Genomic DNA, 20,851 nt, shown 5'->3' with positions numbered 1-20,851 from the left:
ATATTACAATCAGTGATAGGAGACCTAATATTAGACTGAAAAATAACTGTCTCACCAAGTATCCATTCAAGTAACGGACCTCTTAGAACAATAAAAACAATATTGGAGAATCCAAAAGCGGGGCTGATATCAAACAGCCCGCATTATCCCTCTGTTGGCAGTGCAGCAACAGCAACAATAATAGAGAGTGCAGTATCTAAAGACCACTAACCCCTGAAAGCTCGCGGGTAGCAAAAAAGGAAGGGAAGAAATAGGAAGTTAGCAGGCCAGGGTTTATGCATTAAGTACCAGCCCCATGCAACTCTAACAGCTTCTGAATTCAACCTTCAGGCCATTAAGCAGACCCCCACTTCCACCTCGGCTGACAGGCCTGAGCACTCTTCCACGGTACCAAAATCTGTCCCGCCATCTGATCCGGGCCTATTCTCAAGAGTATAAATGCAGAATGTTTGACTGAAGATAACAAGCAGAAGTCAACCCAAATAAGAGAAGGGCCAGTTACATCAAATTCAGAACTAAAGAAAGACAACTAAAAAGGACCAAAATTTAAGGTCACCTCGAGATAACACTCAGATTAATAATATGGAGTTACCACAACAGCTAACAAGCAGAAATGCAAACACAACCAGGGTGTCAGGGAATACAAGGACGCAATGTGACCACCAGCAGAACCCCCATGAGGGATAATCCAGGAGCTACCATAACTCAACCTAGGCCCTCTGGACACGAGGGATCTCTCACCGAGCAAAAGGTGGTTCGACATGAGGATGGTACGACTACCATCATATTCATCCCAGAGTATGAATCTCAGGGCACATATTAAACAGACAGAATATATTGCGGCGCCTATGCTCTATTATGAGCTTTGATAGCATTAGCTCTGCAGATCTCCTCACTATTGAGTTTCAACCTACCAACAACCTGCAATGTCCAGAAGCAACAAACAACTTGGAATTCTAGCGAGGTAGTTAATAAAATTATGAATGTTTAAATATTGGGGGATAAAGTTGTAAGTCGAACTAACACCACCTTATCCGACACCTTTTTTACACACCTGTACGGATGGTCCACCTAAGAATACTACCTCAGTACTAAAAGGAGCCAGGAGCAGGACCCCTGGAGTGCAAGCCATTCCCTCAAAGCTAATTGCCTCGAATTTAGATTGTAGACAAAATTGGAGGCAAATACAGCGTACAATTACAATGGAGCATACAAACTGACAAGGGGAGAGCAGTTTACAGATGGTCCCGGCTGAGACCAACAAAATCAGTATATGTATTTGCAACATCAATGGCTTAGCCAGCAAAATCGAGGACCATGAGATACAGCGTTACCTAAAAACATTTAATATGATACTGCTCCAAGAAACCTGGGAGGACAAGGCCTTTGAGCTTCAGGGATACACCTCCCATTGTGTTCCAGCAACAAAGGATTCTCTCTTTGGTCGCCATTCGGGGAGCCTAATGATTATGGCGTCAATATCTAATATAGGAAGAATCACACCTATAGAGGCTCAAATCACACCTCCAAGTTTCATTCAAGCAGTAACGACAACACTCGAGTTTATCAACGTACGTCAGGAAGTAATAATAATTAACACCTATATCCACCCTAAACAAAAGTTGAAAGCAGCTAATGAGCTAAGTGTAGCAATAAAAAGGATTATGGATGAGCAGGTGATTTCAATATGTACCTCATTGGCTCGGGAACAGACGAAGCCCTCATGAAAGACCTTACTGTCACATGGGAAATACCGAACAAGGGCTTCCCAAAACTCAACAAATCCACAAGATGTTCAAAACACCTGCTCCAGCAACTTGAATATCTCAATTTAAGAGCATTGAACAGCCGCTTTCAGGGGGATAATCCACCAGCCCCCACGTTCCGTTCATCAAAAACATCTTCCCACTTAGACTTCACGTTTACAACTTTAACCATACTTGGCAAAGTCGCCCCTTTTGGAATAGGCCACAAGGATCATAGCGATCACTTGCCTCAGGAAATTATGCTAAAGGCCAATAGAGTCTTCCCGTTAGAGTCATGCAATGTAGAAGGAGCCTCAAATCTCAAGCGATTAAGGTGTAAATTCAGTAACATTGATGCAATATCATTTACAGCTAAAACATTGTACATCCAAGGAATAAGCTCCAATATAACAGAAGAAGTTTGAGCTGGAAACCTCTTCAACCATTTTAACAACACAGCTGGAAACAAAGGTGTGGCAGACAGCGAAATGGGGAATATAATAGAGAACAGGGGGGACACTAACAGGGCAAAGACAGGGTATAGCCAAATTACAGTCAAGCAGTATGATCCACAAGGCAGTAAAAAACATCTCCGGGAGGGGGACCCAGCGGAATGCTCAAATACTTTATCCTCCGTCAAAGGAGAATATTATGGTCCAACGCCAACTGACATAATTATCATGCTGGATGCGGGACATAAGGTTTAGGGAAAGGGAATTGGAGCAGAGGTGTCTGTTGGGCTAATAAAGGTCAGGTGGTAATTCAAGAAGGAGGTACTTACAAGCTTAAGACAATTAAGGCCTTAGTAAGATACAGTATGGATAACTCCTGCCTACAGAAATTTTGGATTAATATTCAGGAGAAGAATGGGTGTATCCTTGCCCGTTTCTTTTTTACTTTATAAATTAATCACCTGGAGGTCTACCTGTTAAGCACAGATTGCAACATGCCACATACGGGGAAGAGTTTAATTCCTGCCCTCTTTATGCGGATGACACGGTGTTGTTAAATGGGCGTTTCATGGAGCGCAATAATTACTGGATTCCTTTGACACTTTTATGCCATCACTTGATCTTAGTATGAATTGTAGTAAGTTCCACAGCATGATTATGGGTCCAAGGTCCATGAAGACCAGAAGACATAAGGTCCAAGATTGTGAGATCTCTATGCTAATGTCCTGACCTTTATTATCCCAACAGACACCTCTGCTCCAATTCCCTTTCCCTAACCCTTATGCCCCGCATCCAGCACAGCAGATGCAGAGGAGGGTCCTTCTCCTATATAGCAGTTAAGACATAGAACAAATTACCCTTTCATCTCAGGACCTTTCCATCTCATCCAGAGTTGCTAAAGTCCCTGGAGACCTGGCTATTTGCCTGATCCCCTGGACCACATGAGCTCCTGAATGCTCTCACAGGTGACAAGCTGTGCTTTAAAAATCGAATGATCAATTGATTGATTGATTGTTTGAAGTAAACTAAATATGCTTTAATACCCTTTGAGATCATCAAAGGCCAAATATTATTCCTGTTTATTCTATCAAAAGGTGACGAAAGGTTCATGAAGTGCGTGCTTATGCTAGTTCTCCTTGCCTCTGCTGAATTATTTACACATAGGTACAAGTTTAAGCACTGAGCAATAGTTCCCCTTCCAGGTCAAAAGCCATATTGTAGGTCGAAGAATGCATGTTCTGCTCTGCCCAACCCATTATCTGGATAAGATCATGTACCCAAGTGCTATTACCTTGACATGTATAAGCAAAGTCATATGCTAACAACGAGGATCGCTCTTCTTCCCTTTCTTGAATATTGCAATGATAATAGCCTGTGACCAGAACAAGGCATCTTAACCTTGACTGTGTCATTCAAAGTCAGTTGAGTAAAGGGGCCCATAGACCAGGTTCTAATTTAAAGAGATCAGCTGGAACCCCCTCCGAGTCTGGAGCCTTATTCTTAGTCAGCCAACTGATTGCTTCCGTGACCTCTTCAAACTCAAAAAGAAAGTTTGAAGGCCTCTGAGAAACAAAGGGCTTCATTGTTGACAAAGCTGGCTCATTGAGGCCTAAATTTCTTTAAAATGCACAATCCATTAATCCAGGGCAATGAGGGACCGGCGAACGAACCCATCATCTTTAGCAGAAATTGGTTGATTCACTATTTCCCAAACAGTGCACTTTGCTTAGAGATGAAAGTCTGTGTAAGTTCATGCCAGGCTTCAGATCATAAAATGTTCTCCCTCTCAGTTAAGACAACTTTGTAGTGTCATCAAAAGGATACTACCAAGCTTATTTTCATGGGGGTTGCCTTCAGTACCAAGAGTAGGTCATGATGAGCCACAGAGCAATTGTGGTCAAACCACCTACAATGCTGTGTTGAGAGGTCAAATTAGTGTTAGTCTCCTTACCTGTATTCCCGAATGCAGTCAAAATTGCTGCACAACTTGACTCCTCTGATAAGCAGACCTAAAAATCTTAATCACATTTAAAAACCATGGGGTCATCATTTTCAATTTAAGCCTACACTCTTGATTAGTTAAGGCCAAACAGTTACTACTTAGGAGCCAATTACGATGTTGTTTGGAAAGGCTCCAAATGGGATTTGGTACTGCAGGTTCCGATTCGATGCCCCTGTTTCCGAACGATCATACACATTTCCAAACAACCGATTATGATGCCCAGATAACATTCAGGCAGTCCAAATCAAAAAGGCATTCAGACAGCCTGAATATTTCAGAGCCAAATCTTATAGCTCTATGGACATAGTTTCTGACCGAGCGATTACAATGACCGATTCGGACAGCCGTCCGATTCGTTCTGCCCGACACAAAATGAGTGTCGGAATATGTTGTTGGGGGCCTATTGCGGCCCCCCCTTCACCCAGAAGCATCTGATTGGGGCCCGTAGGGGTACCCAAGGAACCCCTCCTCCCAACCATTCACAATGTGGCAGTCAACATGGCGTGCCCACCACAAGGTGAAGGGTTTTCTCCAACCACCCCTTTTTTCAATGGAAGCATGTGTTTTAATTTGGAACACAGGCTCCCATTGAAGTCAATGCGAGTCCAACTGAACGATGTTGGGAAGCATCATAATTGGTGGTTCAGACTAGCAGGACCCGATTTGTTCGGAAACAATTCTGAGACCGATTTGTTCAGAACAGTTTCTGAATGACATCATAATCAGCCCCTAGTTTGGAATGTATTTTATGAACATTTGCCTTGAACCAGCTCAGAGAAATCTTGATTGGTTTGTGATCACGGTGTTCCCGCCATGCAACTTAATATAAGCAAAACAAGGGAGGTAAACACAAAAACTTAATCAATGATTATGATGGCCCCTCTACCAATAAAAGTTGGATGTGAAACTCAGAATCAAATGTGCTGCAGTGATTCTAGCCGAATCATTATGAAAATCACATAAACGTTCATTTCAAAATTCCCCTTTTAAATTTTGTTCAGTGTGACAAGAACTACCCACTTGTTAATGATCCCTGTCCTCCAGGAAATAATGATCAATTTACAAATGCAAGTTAAAATATCCCATAACAACCATGGGTGCAAACAATTTTAAATCCTGTCTACAACATTCCAAAAAGGACATCACCACTACAAGATGGTCAGAAAACCTTAACAAAGCTTAAAAGTTAAGCAACATTAAGCTGTTCTTTTTGGGGAATAAAAAAAGTACACAGAGCAGATTGAGTGACTCATTTTCAGAGAGTGAAGCTTTCATCATCTATATTAAAGGAGACCAAAGTAAATAATCTTGCCATATCCTGACCTCTGGAGATCGCTATGGCTAGACAAAAAGAGCTAAATCCATCCACAAAAAGTGAGTTGATCAGCTTAAGCTTCCTGGAGATACATAATACAAAACCTTTTGATACAATCTAACTGAATGGTGTCAGTTTGTTTGCCAGCTAACCGGGCAGCATTCCATCTTAAAATGTCTAATTTGGAGGGAAGATCCTCCACAATAATAATAGGATCCCACCCCCACAGAATCTATATTGACAAAGAAAGGAGGACCAAAGCTAGTATTGTTTTTTATATTAAATAGGCCTGCTTTCACCTTGGGCTGCCAAGGTTTGGCATTCAAATCTAATTTTCAAGGGTGAGAATACACAGATGGATAAATAAAAATGGTGTGAGATAACTGGTAGAAAAGCCTATCAGAAAACCTATCCTGGTCAGAATTGACTACCACACAAATCCCCTCTAGAGTTTTCTGACCTTTCTGACCTTTCTGACCCAATCAACCTACCTTACCATGTTTAAATACCAAGAAACCTCCGACAACCTTCACACTACACAAGTGAACCACCTTATTTTTTTACCTGTATAAAAAATTCAGTAAGCCCCCTCTTGGAGCATTTGTACTTTGCCCGAAAGCATAACATAAGAACTGGAGTAGCAGTGGCAAATTACAAGTGTTAAATGGTAAAGGATCCTTTTCTTGTTACCATGTGGTGTGCCTGACCGATCCGGAAGGAAGCCTTCATTATAGTTAAGCTGGATTTGGGTTGCTCTATTAGCAGTGGTGTTCATGGTGGACAATAATGTTATACTAGTGCCAGGCACAACTCCCTTATGCAAATCAATAGGATTACTGGAAGTGCACCCTAACGCCCAAAGCATACCAGCTCTTCACCTATCTCTTAAGGTCTTGTATGGCACAAGGTATGGCACAAGGAGGCCTGCAGGGTGATGGTTGAACAAAAGCTGTATGAGAACAAGATGTGCAATCTGTGGCTACATATTTCATTATCGGGTTGGTAATTCTTTTTTCAGTTAATGATAACTTTTGATTACCTGCATCAACCGTATTTTTCATCAGTGACTCAACCTTACAATAAAGTTGATTTAAGAGACACTCTAACAAGTTGGAATCACACTATTTACAAGCCCTTCGGGCTATTATTGCCTCATCCAAGTGCCTCTTCACTGTAGAAATTTCGCCCTCGAGTGCACCCACCGCTGAAGTTAAGAGACATAATTGCTTTTATGAGGAGCCTTAGATGTACAAAATGTGGAAACAGCGAGGGTCTTTCACTTACCCATAATGAGTTGGGGAGTGAAAATAGCCGAAAGATGGAGTTGTGACCCCGGTCTTCATAAAGCTGCTGATGAGAGTAGTTGGCCGTGGTCTTGGACTGTCTGTACGTAAGAATGCACCCAGGCATGCTGCAGGAGTCTACTTCACTCTATAAAGTTCATTAGTACCCCACCTCCAGGCAAATGCGAGGGGCTTCTGGATGTTACACTCTTTCCTCAGATCCCATGCTGTTTAAAGAGTCCTGCGCTGCTGTAGTTCTTTGCACTCTATGTAGAGCTTTTGCACCCAGCCTCCAGGCAAGCATGAGGGGATTCTGGGTGTTACAGTCCTTTCTCAGAGCCTATGCTGTGCCAAGTCTTATATGCTGCTGGAGTAAATTACGATTTCTAAAGAGCATTAGCGATCCTCCTACAGGCAAGCGTGAGGGGTTTCTGGGGGTTGCAGTACTTCCTCAGAGCCCCTGCAGTGTCAATCGTCATAGTAATTTTTAGAGGTATTTTCAAACACAGAATGTTAAAACTAACTTCACTAAACGATGTATTTCATCATTCTGAGTTCAGGCATACTAAACTCGAATTTCTACCTAGTTTCCTGAGTCAGTTAGGATTATAAAATGTAATAATCTAACTGCCCATTCTGGCCTATGGGGAATGGGTAGCCTTGCAATAGTGAAAAACGAAAATGGCTGTAATTCACTATTAGGACATACCACACACATCAGGGCTTGTCCTACTTTATACTTACAATGCACCCAGATCGTGGGCCTACCATAGGGGTGTCTGATATGAAGAAAAGGGAAGGTTTGGGGACTGGCAAGTGCGTGCATGTGCCCAGTCAACACACCAGTACCATACTGCACACAGGCTCTGCAATGGCTGAGACACACTTTTTACAGGCTGCTTCTGTGGGTGGCACAACCAGTGCTGCAAGCCCTCCAGCAGCATTTGGTTTACAAGCCCTGGGCATATTCAATGCACTGTACTAGGGTCTGACCAGTAAACCAAATCAGTCAATCATGGAATCAATAATCCATACATCAATTTACAATAGAGAGAGCATATGCACTTTAGCACTGATCAGCAGTGGTAAAGTGCCCCGAGTCATAAAACCAACAAAAACAGGTCAGACAAAATACAGGAGGAAGGCAAAACGTTCAGGGATGACCCTGCCAAAAGGGCCAAGTCAAACAATTATAAAGGTGTGTATTTTTACAGTCAATATTGAGTCATAACTTTGAATATGCATGTTGATGCAGAAGGCCTTAGCAGTATCATTATGAGAATACTTGGGACCATATCAGCGAATGTGACCCGAGGGTTCGATGGGCATGTGCGCCCACTTTCTGCACCCAGGTCACTTTGGTGTCACAGAAGAAAGTCACACATGTTTGTGCAGCCCATTCTGTAATGAAGATAGTACCAGCCTGCAGAGAGGTCTTGGCCCCCATAAAAGTGCAGCCAGGGTGCTGCCTACTGTGTGAAAGGCAGACCGTCTGTATTAATGAGCTAGGACATCTTTCACTATTAGGCTTCCCCCAGGACAGCACAAGTTTGCAGCCAGCCTGGAGGCAGCACATTATCAGTAATAGGGCACAGTTTTCCTGTTTGCAAATGCCCCATCTAGTTGAAGACATGGTGCAGCACAAACAGGAACATTGGGCCTGATGCATCGCCAAATGCGATGCAGTGTGCACAACAAAATTCATTTTATTTATTTATATGTTTACTTACCTGTAATCAGCCGTAATCCATAGTTTACTACCCCCCACCCTGCCCCTCCTCCTCCCCACGTCAATGCCTGGCAGCACTCCCACGACCGACGGCTACTGCCTATTTTGGAAATCGGTAATAGGTTACCGACTGGCAAAATAGCGTTACTACATTGCAAACTGCATTTTCGCAGTGGCAAACGGCCCTATTCTCCGATTTCGATGGCTAAAAAAGTTCATACACCTGGCCCTTTGTGCCTTATCTATAATAAGAGTACAGGTAAACAAAACTGTTATTAATCGGTCAAAAATGACAAATGATAATTTCTTCTTTAAATACTAAGCTAGTGCATTGTCTCATGTTCACAAAGCTAGCAATAATAACCATTAACCCGCACACAGCAAAAAAATACTTGGTAAACAGTAATTTTATCATCCTGTTACTGATACATTATTTCCTTAACAAAATATGGATGTGAAGATGCAATTTTAATGAGCATCTAAAAAAATGGCATGTCTGTGAAACCCCAGAGCCTATTTTAGTCGGAATGTACAGAATATGGTATGAACTTGTTCAATGGCTGAGGTTGCTTGTACAGACGTATTGCTTGCTACATGCTTTAATAGATCTGAACAAATATACAACGAATACAAAGTACATGTAAACAGGATTTTCACTGCTAGTCATCAAAATGCTAAACATTTCTTTTCTTGTCTGTGAATATGTGTTTTTGCTTTTTTTTCGTGTAGCGTCAACATGCGCTTCTACAGAGTTCCTTTGTAAAGACGGGACGTGCATTGCAAAATCAGCCCAGTGCAACCAAGTCATCGACTGCTCCGATGCGTCGGATGAGAAGGACTGCAGTAAGCTGTTTGTTCCGATTTTAGCTTCTTGACCCTATCTGCTCTTCTGCACTAACCCATCATTTTATTAGTCCTTGATTTATAGTTCCTGTGCCTTGTGTTCCTGGAACCATAATTATAATTGTCATTCGCGTTAACCTGACTGTTGTTATGGATCTGCCTCCTTTAAATGTTAATGTTTGGATAGAACCCAGCTGCCATCCGTAGTTTATGAAGATCGTGGCCTGTTGAGATGATACTGCATGTGACATAATTTCGCAAGACGTATTGGAAGTAAAACAAATATTTGTAATCTTTTAATTGCAGATATCACAGATTGCAGCAATTTCTACAAACTTGGTATAAAAACGAAAGGCTTCGTCAGCTGCAATTCCACTTCACTGTGTATTCTACCTGAATGGATATGTGATGGAGCAAATGACTGTGGGGATTTTACAGACGAATTAAAATGCCCAGGTAATCACCAAAGTTTATTTGCAGTTAACGATAAAAAGCTCCAAAGATGAGATGGAGGGCGAAGTCAAGTTCAAACGTAGAACCTGCTCTGTGTGTAGTCTTCACCCAAGTGCATAAATCATGTTGTGCACAATTTCTTTAGTCTGCAGGTGGTTTGCCATAGTTAGGATAGCAAAAGTAAACAGCAAACACAAATTGCTTTGTCTTTGACTTAAAATGTATTCTGCAAAGAATTCTGAAACAACTTCAATTATTCCTAGTGCAAATATTGAAACTTTAGCCAGAACCATGAAATAGAGTCTCTCCAAGTCCGTTTGGACTTTCAAACTAAAATCCATTTAAAAAACATGATTGTTCGGAAGAAAAATTACTAAGTTATGTCACACCCAACCAATTTTTGAAACATTTACATTGTATGTTATAGTAATAGACACATGAAACGACCTTTAATTGTTCAATTGTATGAAAACAAACACACAAAGATGGCGGCAGGAACGCTTACAAATAGTCTAACCACTAGAAAAGTCATTCCAACTATATACAGCTCAGTGATGAGCCTTCTTCTCAGGTTAACATGATAATGTAGAGGCATGAATAGTCTACCAGACATTGCAGAACTAGCAGAAGAAGAGATACCACTGTATTCCAGTAAGGATTCCACTGTAGAAGAACCACAGGAATTACAAGCCCCCATCATAGTGGCAAATCCACTAACTTGTTACAATCGCGCATGCATAGATGAATAGTATCAAATTGTAATAATAATGACAATAGGAACCAATGAGACGCTGGCGGACTAAAGAAAGGGAATGAGTTATTTCTTCCGTAGAGATTGGCTAGTTGTGCCACGAGTGCTCATCAGTCAGTAATAATGGCAGAGAACTAGATCTAACTAAAACTGCAGGTTCCGCTGAAGCCAAATCCAGTAGTCAGCTATCAGTCAGAATTTCCAACAGCCAGGAAATAAAACATTGCTTGTTCCTATGAGCTCCAATGCAACACCACACTGATGCAACAGAAGTCACCACATAGAGCAGTGCTGGAATGTAGAAGTAGAAGTGGGGTGCGGACTCAAAGGAATAGGCTGTGGTGACAGTGTAGCTGTTGCTTCTGGTGGCTGGATGGAGAAAATATTGGAGGCAAGTCAGGAGTGGGGCATTAGATAGTTCCACTCAATCAGTACACCCGCCTCCTCACTGACAGATACATTGGGTCACACAAAGATAAGGATATAGATAATGGAGAGATGCACAGCTGTGCACGCTGGCCCTTTGATGTGGCTCACTTACATTGGATTATTGTCAAAATTAAACGGGTCGTAATCTCCACCATGGCCGCTACCACGCTGGTACTACTTTAGAGGCACAAGTCACATGGATCCAGACACCAATACATGAAACCGCAGTGGAAGGGTAAGATCACATAGATGCTTACAACTGCTACCGCCTCATGTCTAATGTGCTGTGCCATGCACACCACTTAGTGCGTGCTTCTAGCTCAGCTCTCTTCCCTATTCTTGCCATGAATATTTATAATTTTCATTTTATTTGCATCACAGCTTGAGAACTAGCACTCTGACAATCTTAACTGAAAAGTAGGCGGATGTAGTTGTTAGATAAAGTATGAGGACATCAATACAATGTTGAACAGTTACCTATTTTCAATTTAAATTAATCTGTATATGGAAGGGTGGAGCTGTTCTGTATGGCGAAGTGATGCAAACTTTACCGGGAGTTAACCTGATTTGATGCATAGCATAAATGATCAATATTTTTTTCAAATTACCATTCTCTAGTTAATGTATGAAAATATTTTGACGTGTAATAATGGGAAATTAATGGAATATTCTACGAGTTTGTTTTTGATAGTGTTTCTTTTTTGGAAAAATAAATATATTGATGGATCTGTAACTCTAGCAGCACCACAAGCAGAGTCGTTTCTATTCAAAGGAAACAAAGTTTGCTGTCAATTGCATCACCAATGGGGGGGAATGGGGTGGGGGAGCACTGTTAACACCAACATGATGCCTTGCCGTGGTTTGCATATTATATTGTGTGGCGCACACAAAGAAAGGCGGCAAGTGATGCACAAAACATGGAGTCAGCCTAGTGCTCCAAAAATAGGGATGTCCCTGTTTAGTTCTACATGTTTTCGCTCATACATGTGTGTACTCTTCTGTCTCCTTTTAGTTCGAAACAGACACAGATGTAAAGAAAACTATTTTTCCTGCCCCAGTGGAAGATGCATATTGAACACCTCACTATGTGATGGGCAAAAAGACTGCGAGGATGGAGCAGATGAGCTACACTGTGGTAAGCAATTCTGACTGGAAAAGTCATCATTTGATTAAAACAAAAGTGGCACCAGTCCTATACACATCTACCACATATTAATTCGGGGAAAGTCGCACAGGTATTACGCTGCAATCATCAAAATGTAGGTAAATATTGTTCTGTGGTTTAAGATATTTTTTAGCTACTCAGCAGTGGAAGTAAAGAAAATCTCAAATGGTACAACTGAGGAGCAAAAAGCTGGCATTTCAAATTCTGCTAGCCCTTTGCCAAGACTAAAATGTTCTGTGGTGGGTGGGCACTGGTATCTATGAATAAAAAATAATCTCATATGAAATGTCAAACTGTACAAAAGCAAATGTCAATGTGCATATGAAGGCATATCATGTTGGTTTAACAGGCTCTTTGTCTTTAAATTAAAGCAGAGAAGTAGGGATGACTAATGTAGAGGGCTATTGATTACCGTTTTGTGCAGTATAGCGGGAAAACTCATGATTGTTTATTTACTCATCCCATTCTCATAATGTTCTCCTTGTAAGCAAGGTTATATAAATAAAAGTAAGGACGCGATTTGAATCAAAGAAAATTCCAATATATGCTAATGCAGTCTAGTTTTGCATGTCATAATACTACCTGAAGAGCATGAATTCTCTGCTAGGCCCTGACCAAAAGTGCAGCATTATTCTGAAGTGGTAAACCTGGCAGGATTCATTTTCTCATTGGTATGGCTCAACCTACTTATTAGGAGCCCTGCATGTGAGAATGAGGAATAGCCTGATAATACCTTACGCATCCCAGTGTTTGGAAGTGCTGCGGCGTAGCTAGATATTTTGTGGCCCGTGGCGATCCTTGCATTTGCTGCCCTGAGACGGCCACAGGTAAGAGCGGAGGGGGGGAGGGAAGGGCGGGGTGCTGGGGATCCCCTGCATTTGGCGCCCAGCAATGGCCGCAGGTAAGGTGGGAGGCCTTCGCACCGAAAATTCAGGACCCCCGCTGCAACCCGCCTTGCTACACCACTGCGGAACTGTGCAGTTTTCTCTGAGCAGAACGAGACCCTTTATGTCCATATTAATACAACTTTATTGCTTGATTATTAAAACCATTGACACACTGTACACAATAAATACATTAAAAAGAGACATAAAACGAGCTCCTGACACCATCAGCATTGTCACTGAAAAACATAAACCCATCTAGATCAGTGTTTTGAAGAAAGATTTGACAAAAGTACTCACTTTCTGCCCTGATTATTAAGGTGGAAAGGCTGTGTATGCCAGGTAGCTCTGCAGCAGAGATGTGTAAATAAGGTACACCAGTAGATTGAAGCCGATTTTCTGGGCATGCCACCCTCCCCCAATGGGCTGCGGTTTTGCACATATAATCAATTGTTATAATCTATGATACCTTAAAAGTGCAGGTGCAGCCGATAAAGAGAAATAAACATTGTGAATTATCTGACTAGTTGTGCCTGTATGCTGGTATGCAATGAGTCGACCAAAATTTAAACAGATTCTGGGCGCAGTGTAAATAGGGTGCAAAGGAGGTCATCAATGAAAAGTGCAAGTGCAGCAGTCTAGGCATATAAATGAATGATCCGGCTAGTGAGCCTTCGTGCATGTAATAAGTCAAGGGGGGAGGTTTTGTTGATGTTCCAATTAGTGATACCTTTGTGCTGGTGATGGAAGAGACTGCAACATATAAAAAAAAGCAACCAACGATAGGGTAAGTAGGGTGCAGTTGACGTTAGCAGTGAAAAGTGCAAGTGCAGCAGACTTGGCATCTGAATACTTTAGCAGGCTACTAAAGCCTACATACACGTAATGAGTCTTGGGCAAGGGTAAAGGACAGCCGCCCTGCGTAAGCAGTGAGCTAGGTCCGACTAGTGATGCCTATGTACCGATATAAGGTGAAGGGTGGTATAAAGTGCAATGTGGTTTAACATGTTTAAGCTATATTGAGCCATGGGTTAGCTAATCATCCCACTCCCCTAGATCTGCTGGGACCCTGGCCTCATCCTTTTTCGGAAATCTCTGGACAAATGTCTCCAGTACACAGTTTAACCTCATGTCTGATGGTTTAAAGCATGCCTTCACAGTCTCCTTGCAGGACTTAATTTCTCGGTCATTCCATGTTTTGTGCAGGAGCTCCCTTAATGCCCACATTCCCTAGCCACCTAAACAACCTCTGGATGCCATTCTGCTTATTTCATTTATTAATACTTACCACAGCTTCAGAGGTTATTGTGCCCCTGCCGATGAAGGCCCATTTCATCACCATTCGTATGATGGTGAAGGTCAGGCAGAAATGGTTTCAACTGGGTACAATTACAGCTTTGGGGCTTTTATCCTCTGTCTACGTGGACAATGACAGGAATGAGGAGAATTCTAGGGTTATTGTAAACTACCCAAAAAAAGGACTGATGCCATCAAACATTTATCAAATTAAAATGTACTCGCATTGGCAAACTTAAGTGTTTTCAACTACCCGATTCTTTATTTATGGCCATTGCTTGAAATTTTATTTCTTCATTCCGCAAAAACGATTGCCTATTTATATATCCTTGCTTTAAGAATCCCATTTCTCTTGACATTATGTTTTTTTGTTATGCTAAAACTGTTTTCTAACTCATCTGATTTGGCTATCAAACATTTCAATCTTGAGCTCGTTTGAGAGATATGGTTTATTTATGGGTCTGAAAAATCTGTGAGCTGGCCAGGTGTGACTGGAGCTTGGAAAATGTTGTAAGATTATTTTTTGTCTTTTCCTCTCCAACACAAATTAGCAAATATGCAAAGGGAAGATCAAAGCCATACCACTAAGCACATTGACATGCAGCATTTATGTATTTTTAGCATCTTGGTTTTAAAGCCACTTTATGGTTTATGTTTTAACCTCATCACTGCGGCACGAATTCCGATGCAGTGCTGAACATTCCGATCGCGGGCGTGGTCATGACGGCTCCCGGCCGTCATCAGCACATGCCCACCGTGACTCATGACGACCGGGAGCCGTCATAAGCATGGAAAAGGTTAAGGGACAAAAATTTTGAATATTAATATTATTGGCCAACTTAAATTTTTTTTTTACCTTTCTGCAAGTGCTATAGCATGACAGTATTCTAAAAAAAAAAAGCCAGCTGTGGGAAAGAATTTTCAAACAAAAACTGTACAATTTCATTGTAAGACTTTTTTTAGCTGAAATCTCCTCCCACCTCTCTTTCATTTTGGTCTTCTCTGACTTTGTTATATATGAAGTGACGTAATGAGCAACAACAATAGAATTTTCTGCAACAAACTGTAGATCCATGTTTGCATTCCACATCTTCAGAATGACAGGTTTGTAGTCGTTAACGTACTTGGAGGCCTCTGTTCTTCTTAGGTTGAATGTATTTTTCTGTGATTTCCTGTGTAAGTCTATGTTTGACTGCAGACTGGGTGCTGTTAACTCTTCCTTGTGAGATGACAGGTCGTGGGATTTCAAACGACTTCTTGTGTAAAATTTCCCTTTGGATCTGTATTTTTGACAACAGTATTTTCCCCACCTATGATTTTGGAATTGTAGAACGTGTTGTCTTAAAATCTTATCACCAGTATCCTTTGGGATAGCACAATTTACATACTGCTCTATGAATGACAACAGAGATTCATCAGTATCTGTTCCAAACCTTAGAGCATCCTTTACCCATAGCAGCATGTGAATATGTAGTACTCCTTGTCCCAAAATAAATCAGTTACTTCAGCAAGTGAAGGATTATTCTTGTTGCAAATAAAAGCCATCAAGGCTTGAAATCTGTGGTTGAAATATCTGCAAACATTTGCTGGTTCTAAGGCGCAGAGTTCTCCTGGTGTCTTGAGATTGATGTATTTTATACTTGAATTTGTCTCTCGCAAGAATTGAAGCAGGTCATCCCATCCACACTCAGCACACCTGGGTGTTAGAAACCATGTAGGTGCTCCTAAATTTCTCATTTCAGCTCACCTTGAAGACTATGCCAATATTTGTTAGTCCCACATTGACATTCCATGAGAGTAATCAAGTTGTATTCCAGCTGTTCATCTTTTCCGGGAATTTTCCCAACAAATTATCTTGCAGATAGATTTTGCTGATATACTTCTGTTTTCAAAATGTGATCTACAGCATAAGGCGATGCAGACAAATCACTTTCAAAAAGTAGATGAAACCTATAATACATTGACAAAATCTTCGGTCCTCTGAATAAAGTCTAGTAGATCTGTACTCGCCCGCTGGTATTTGTACAGGCCAGTCATCATACCTACCACCTACTCCAGTAGGAAAAAGATGAGGGAACATAAAGCTTCTGAACTTTTCCCATACACCTAAGGGAGTTCATTTTGTTTCTTTTAGTTGATATAAATCAATAGTATCACCAACAATTTGTAGAGGATTGATTCTATAATGTTCATAAATTTCTTCTACTCTGGTTTGATGCACTTTTTCTATCTGACCTGTCATTGATGATGTATTGTCCTCCTGATACGTGATGTCTTGAAGAATTTCTGCAGTATTTTATAATATATGTTATTTTGTACCAGGTATCAAGTTGCATTTTTATCTTTACTAACTTCCACTGGCTCTTGACATATCTTTTACGCTTAGTCAGGACATCATTTACTAGAATTACAAGTTTCCTCTTCTAAATTTCTCTGTACCTCTATAGTTTCAATATTTTTCCTAAAATCTAATGGCAAGTACACAACTCTACCTTTGAGACCTTTTTGGAACTCAGTTGGAGGTAACTACCCTCTCTTTGGCTCTATGCGAACTATAGCGTGAAATGTATGTATAGACTGTATTAACAGGGATTCATAAACATTCAAAACTTTAAGTACTTCTGGAACAGATATTATTTCTAAGGTGTTGTGTACTGATATAGCAGGCATTTTGTTTTCCTCTAACATATTATAGCAGTACTTACATATAACTTATTGGATGGACAATTCAAATTGTTCCTCTACAAATAAGTAAACAGCACATTCACACCACTTATCATTACTCTCTTTTTCACTTTAAATGCACAAAAAACATTACGAGTTTGACTTTTGTAGGGAGTGCATTGACAAAATATATAAACACAGTTTAGTTTTTCTGAACAAACTGCGTTAAAGTTTATAATCTCTTTTTAAAAATTAGCAACACTAATACCTTTATTCTATTCCGCAACTTACCAAAATTAGTGATGCAATGGTGGCGTAGGCCTCTCATAAATATGCTCCATATTATACCAAAGAAATCCCTCTCACATACTTTCATCAGATTTATTATTATGTTTCACAAGCAATTATTCTTTTATGTCCTGGAGTTTTGTCTTTGAGAATACCTGTCTGGTTCATTCATTCCATCCTAAGTCAACCTAAGAGAGACATCTTAATAAGCACATTTAATGTATCTTTGTCTAATACATTAAGAGTAATAACTTGGATTTCATTGTGAGTATTGATTTGTATGATGTCATGTTTTGCCTTTGCGTATGATGCTTTGTTAGGCATCTGATGAAGCAAGAAATAAAATGTGACAGCACTGTAATTTGATGTGACATACGTGTTTTCAGTTCTTTGTGTGGAAAATGTTAACAAAAGTTTGATATTGTGTGAATCTTAAATAATAATAGTTTTTAAGGGATTAGGTATTCTCCTTTGATTTAAGAATGGACTAAGCAGTATCAATTTAGAAGGATGCATGATTCTCTATCACATAATACTTCATCGGCCATGACAATTGGCTATTAATATGAGGAAAACTATAAGTACTATTCAAATACTTTCAACTCAATTTAGAATACTTTTAAGGACTAAAAACACTCATGCCTAGAAAGTGTGAAATGGGTGCACATGTACATTATTAATGATTATGAAAACAGATCAATTTTGGGTCACATTCATGTAAGTGTATAATTGGATAATGAAAATAGTACAAGCCTACCTTACTCCTAGTTACATTGCAACTAAAGATATAAAGATGTGTATACTACACATACTCTTAGAGGAATAACCAGGGCTTAGCAATTCAAAATAGTTTAACACATGAAACATACTAATGGTTTGGATAGTCAGGACTTTTATGCATGTGTTTATGTATATCTGTATGTATGTATGTATGTATGTGTAAATATATATATATATATATATATTTATATATATATATATATATATATATCTCACAAGTTTGCCGAGCAACCCAAGACTGAACCTTGCAGGGCGGCCAGTGAGCCTGGTGCACGGCTTCCAGGTAAAATGCAAACACTCCCTCCTTTCACCTTAAAGAAGGTTCACTGACACTGGCTGAGTTGCTGTAGAAATCGCTTTAATGGTGAACAGCACGAAGCAAGACGTTACCACAGCCCAACGTTTCTGCCATTACAAGCCTTGATCACGGGCGGTAACTTTCTGTATCAGCAGCCCACGTGACATTTTATCTTCAGCGCGGGCCGTATTACCCACAGAAGTGCGCGCAGGGAAAAGTACATAATTAAATGTGGGCGCCAGCGTTTCCATGTCCGAATGCTGTACTGCATGCCACGTCATTGCATAGTTCGTTTTATCATCTTTCACTCACTGATTTCTTGGAGCTTTCAGCCTGCAGGTACGGAAATTCATCCTACTGCTCCCAACTTGCCTCACTCCATAACAGTCTTGGGTTGCTCGGCAAACTTGTGAGATTTGAATTGGTTGGAGTCTGACCTGCTTGCCCCCTGTGACGGAGTTATGGAGTGAGGCAAGTTGGGAGCAGTAGGATGAACTTTACCTGAAATAATTTGCGCTAAGGGAGAAATGTTATTTAGAAATGTGGCATGCAGTACAGCATTCGGACATGGAAACGCTGGCGCCCACATTTAATTATGTACTTTTCCCTGTCTTGCTTCGTGCTGTTCACCATTAAAGCGATTTCTACAGCAACTCAGCCAGTGTCAGTGAACCTTCTTTAAGGTGAAAGGAGGGAGTGTTTGCATATATATATATATATATATATGTATATATATATATATATATATATATATATATATATATATATATATACATATATATATATATGTATATATATATATATATATATATATATATATTCACTGAAAAAACCATAGGTTATAGACCATATATAGTTAGGAATTAGCATTTAAAAAACCTTATTTTACTCACACAAAACCATTGAAATTCCATATATAGTTAGTTGCACTAACTATATATCGCGCACCCGCAATCCACTGCTGATCATGTCACATATTACATCATTCATGACATGGTCAGTGACATCACTGATGACATCACTGATGACATCACTGATGACATCACTGATGACAACATCCAGTGACTGTATGTTTCTGTAAAGTTAAAATATGTCTTACATATTGAAGAATGAGTGGATGTATAAGTGTCTGGATGAAGGATTTAGTAGGTGCGTGACTGACTGTATGAGTGAGTGATTAAATGTGTCTCACTGAATGCATGGGTTAGTAACTAAACTGTCTTAATTTGTGCATCATTATGTCTGTTGTTCTGTAAACTGCTGCATGTGTTGATCATTAGCTATACGAGAGGCTATATGTGTTATTAATTGGTTGCCCAAGTATTTCTATGGGAGATTGAGTTTGTGTGGGGGTGGCTGGAAGGTGTGTGACTCTATGCATAGATGTGTGAGCAGTTTATTCACTAGGTGTATGAGTTCAAGAGTGCATGTGGAAACAGCTACATGGGCAGTTGACTGTGTGCATGAGTGTATTGATGAGTGAATGGATATCTCAATGCTACATGTCATAGTAAGTACATATGTAAAACACAGTACATGTGAGAGTTGGCATATATAAATAACTGTGCATGAGAGCCACTGAATGAGTGAGTGGTTGTATCGATCATTGTGAACTTGTATCAGGGATTGTATAAGAGAGTAAATATGTGTTAGTATATGTTTCAATAAGTAAGGTGTGTTTAACTGTATAGTTGAAGAAATGGAGGTGAGATTGTTTCTTTGCATGACTGACTGGGTGTGTGAGTAACTCCATGGATGAGTGGCAGTGTGTGAGTGTCTGTATACACTGAGTGTATCTAAGGTTATATTAGAGTCTGAAGAGGTTTATCGTATTAGCACAAGAATGATGTCAAATGAGATGTCATCAGTGATGTCATTTGAGATGTCATCAGTGATGTCATCAGTGATGTCACTGACCATGTCATGAATGATGTAATATGTGACATGATCAGCAGTGGATTGCGGGTGCGCGATATATAGTTAGTGCAACTAACTATATATGGAATTTCAATGGTTTTGTGTGAGTAAAATAAGGTTTTTTAAATGCTAATTCCTAACTATATATGGTCTATAACCTATGGTTTTTTCAGTGAATTTTCAAGGTTTTGTAAATGCTAATTCCTAACTATATATGGTCTATAACCTATGGTTTTTTCAGTGAATTTCAATGGTTTTTTAATAGCAAATATCATAAGCTGTCGAATGTCAAGTACGTGGTAAGTGAAAACATTTTCGTGTTTATGCACACTGATCTGCTTTGAATGGTGCCCCCCCCCCTCATTTCTATTAGGAGTACTCTCTCTTTGCAGATAGTGAAAGGTAGTTAACGCAGGCCTTTGCCCCCGTTGTAATCCGTCGTGCCTGCTTCTCTCTCCATTTGATTGATTGTTATCCAAGTATTTACTGTTTTAGAATTAGTTCTCTTTGGTTCATTCTCTATTTACAAACAAACACAGAGTCGCAATACTCTGTTT

The 20,851-nt window shown here is 40.2% G+C and overlaps 1 protein-coding gene across 1 annotated transcript in view; it reads left to right on the top strand.

Moving 5' to 3' along the window:
* The window catches only part of LRP1B (LDL receptor related protein 1B), a 3,812,342-nt gene that overhangs the window by 2,929,564 nt on the left and 861,927 nt on the right, over positions 1-20,851 (top strand). The window contains exons 48-50 of the mRNA XM_078683424.1: positions 9,256-9,369; positions 9,676-9,825; positions 12,015-12,137. Coding sequence (XP_078539550.1) covers positions 9,256-9,369; positions 9,676-9,825; positions 12,015-12,137 — 387 coding nt within the window. The remainder of the gene's footprint in view (positions 1-9,255; positions 9,370-9,675; positions 9,826-12,014; positions 12,138-20,851) is intronic.

Source organism: Lissotriton helveticus, chromosome 3_1, assembly GCF_964261635.1.
Source record: "Lissotriton helveticus chromosome 3_1, aLisHel1.1, whole genome shotgun sequence".
Classification (NCBI taxonomy): domain Eukaryota; kingdom Metazoa; phylum Chordata; class Amphibia; order Caudata; family Salamandridae; genus Lissotriton; species Lissotriton helveticus.
Note: the sequence above shows the minus strand (reverse complement) of the source record. Positions and strands in the feature narration are given on the sequence as shown.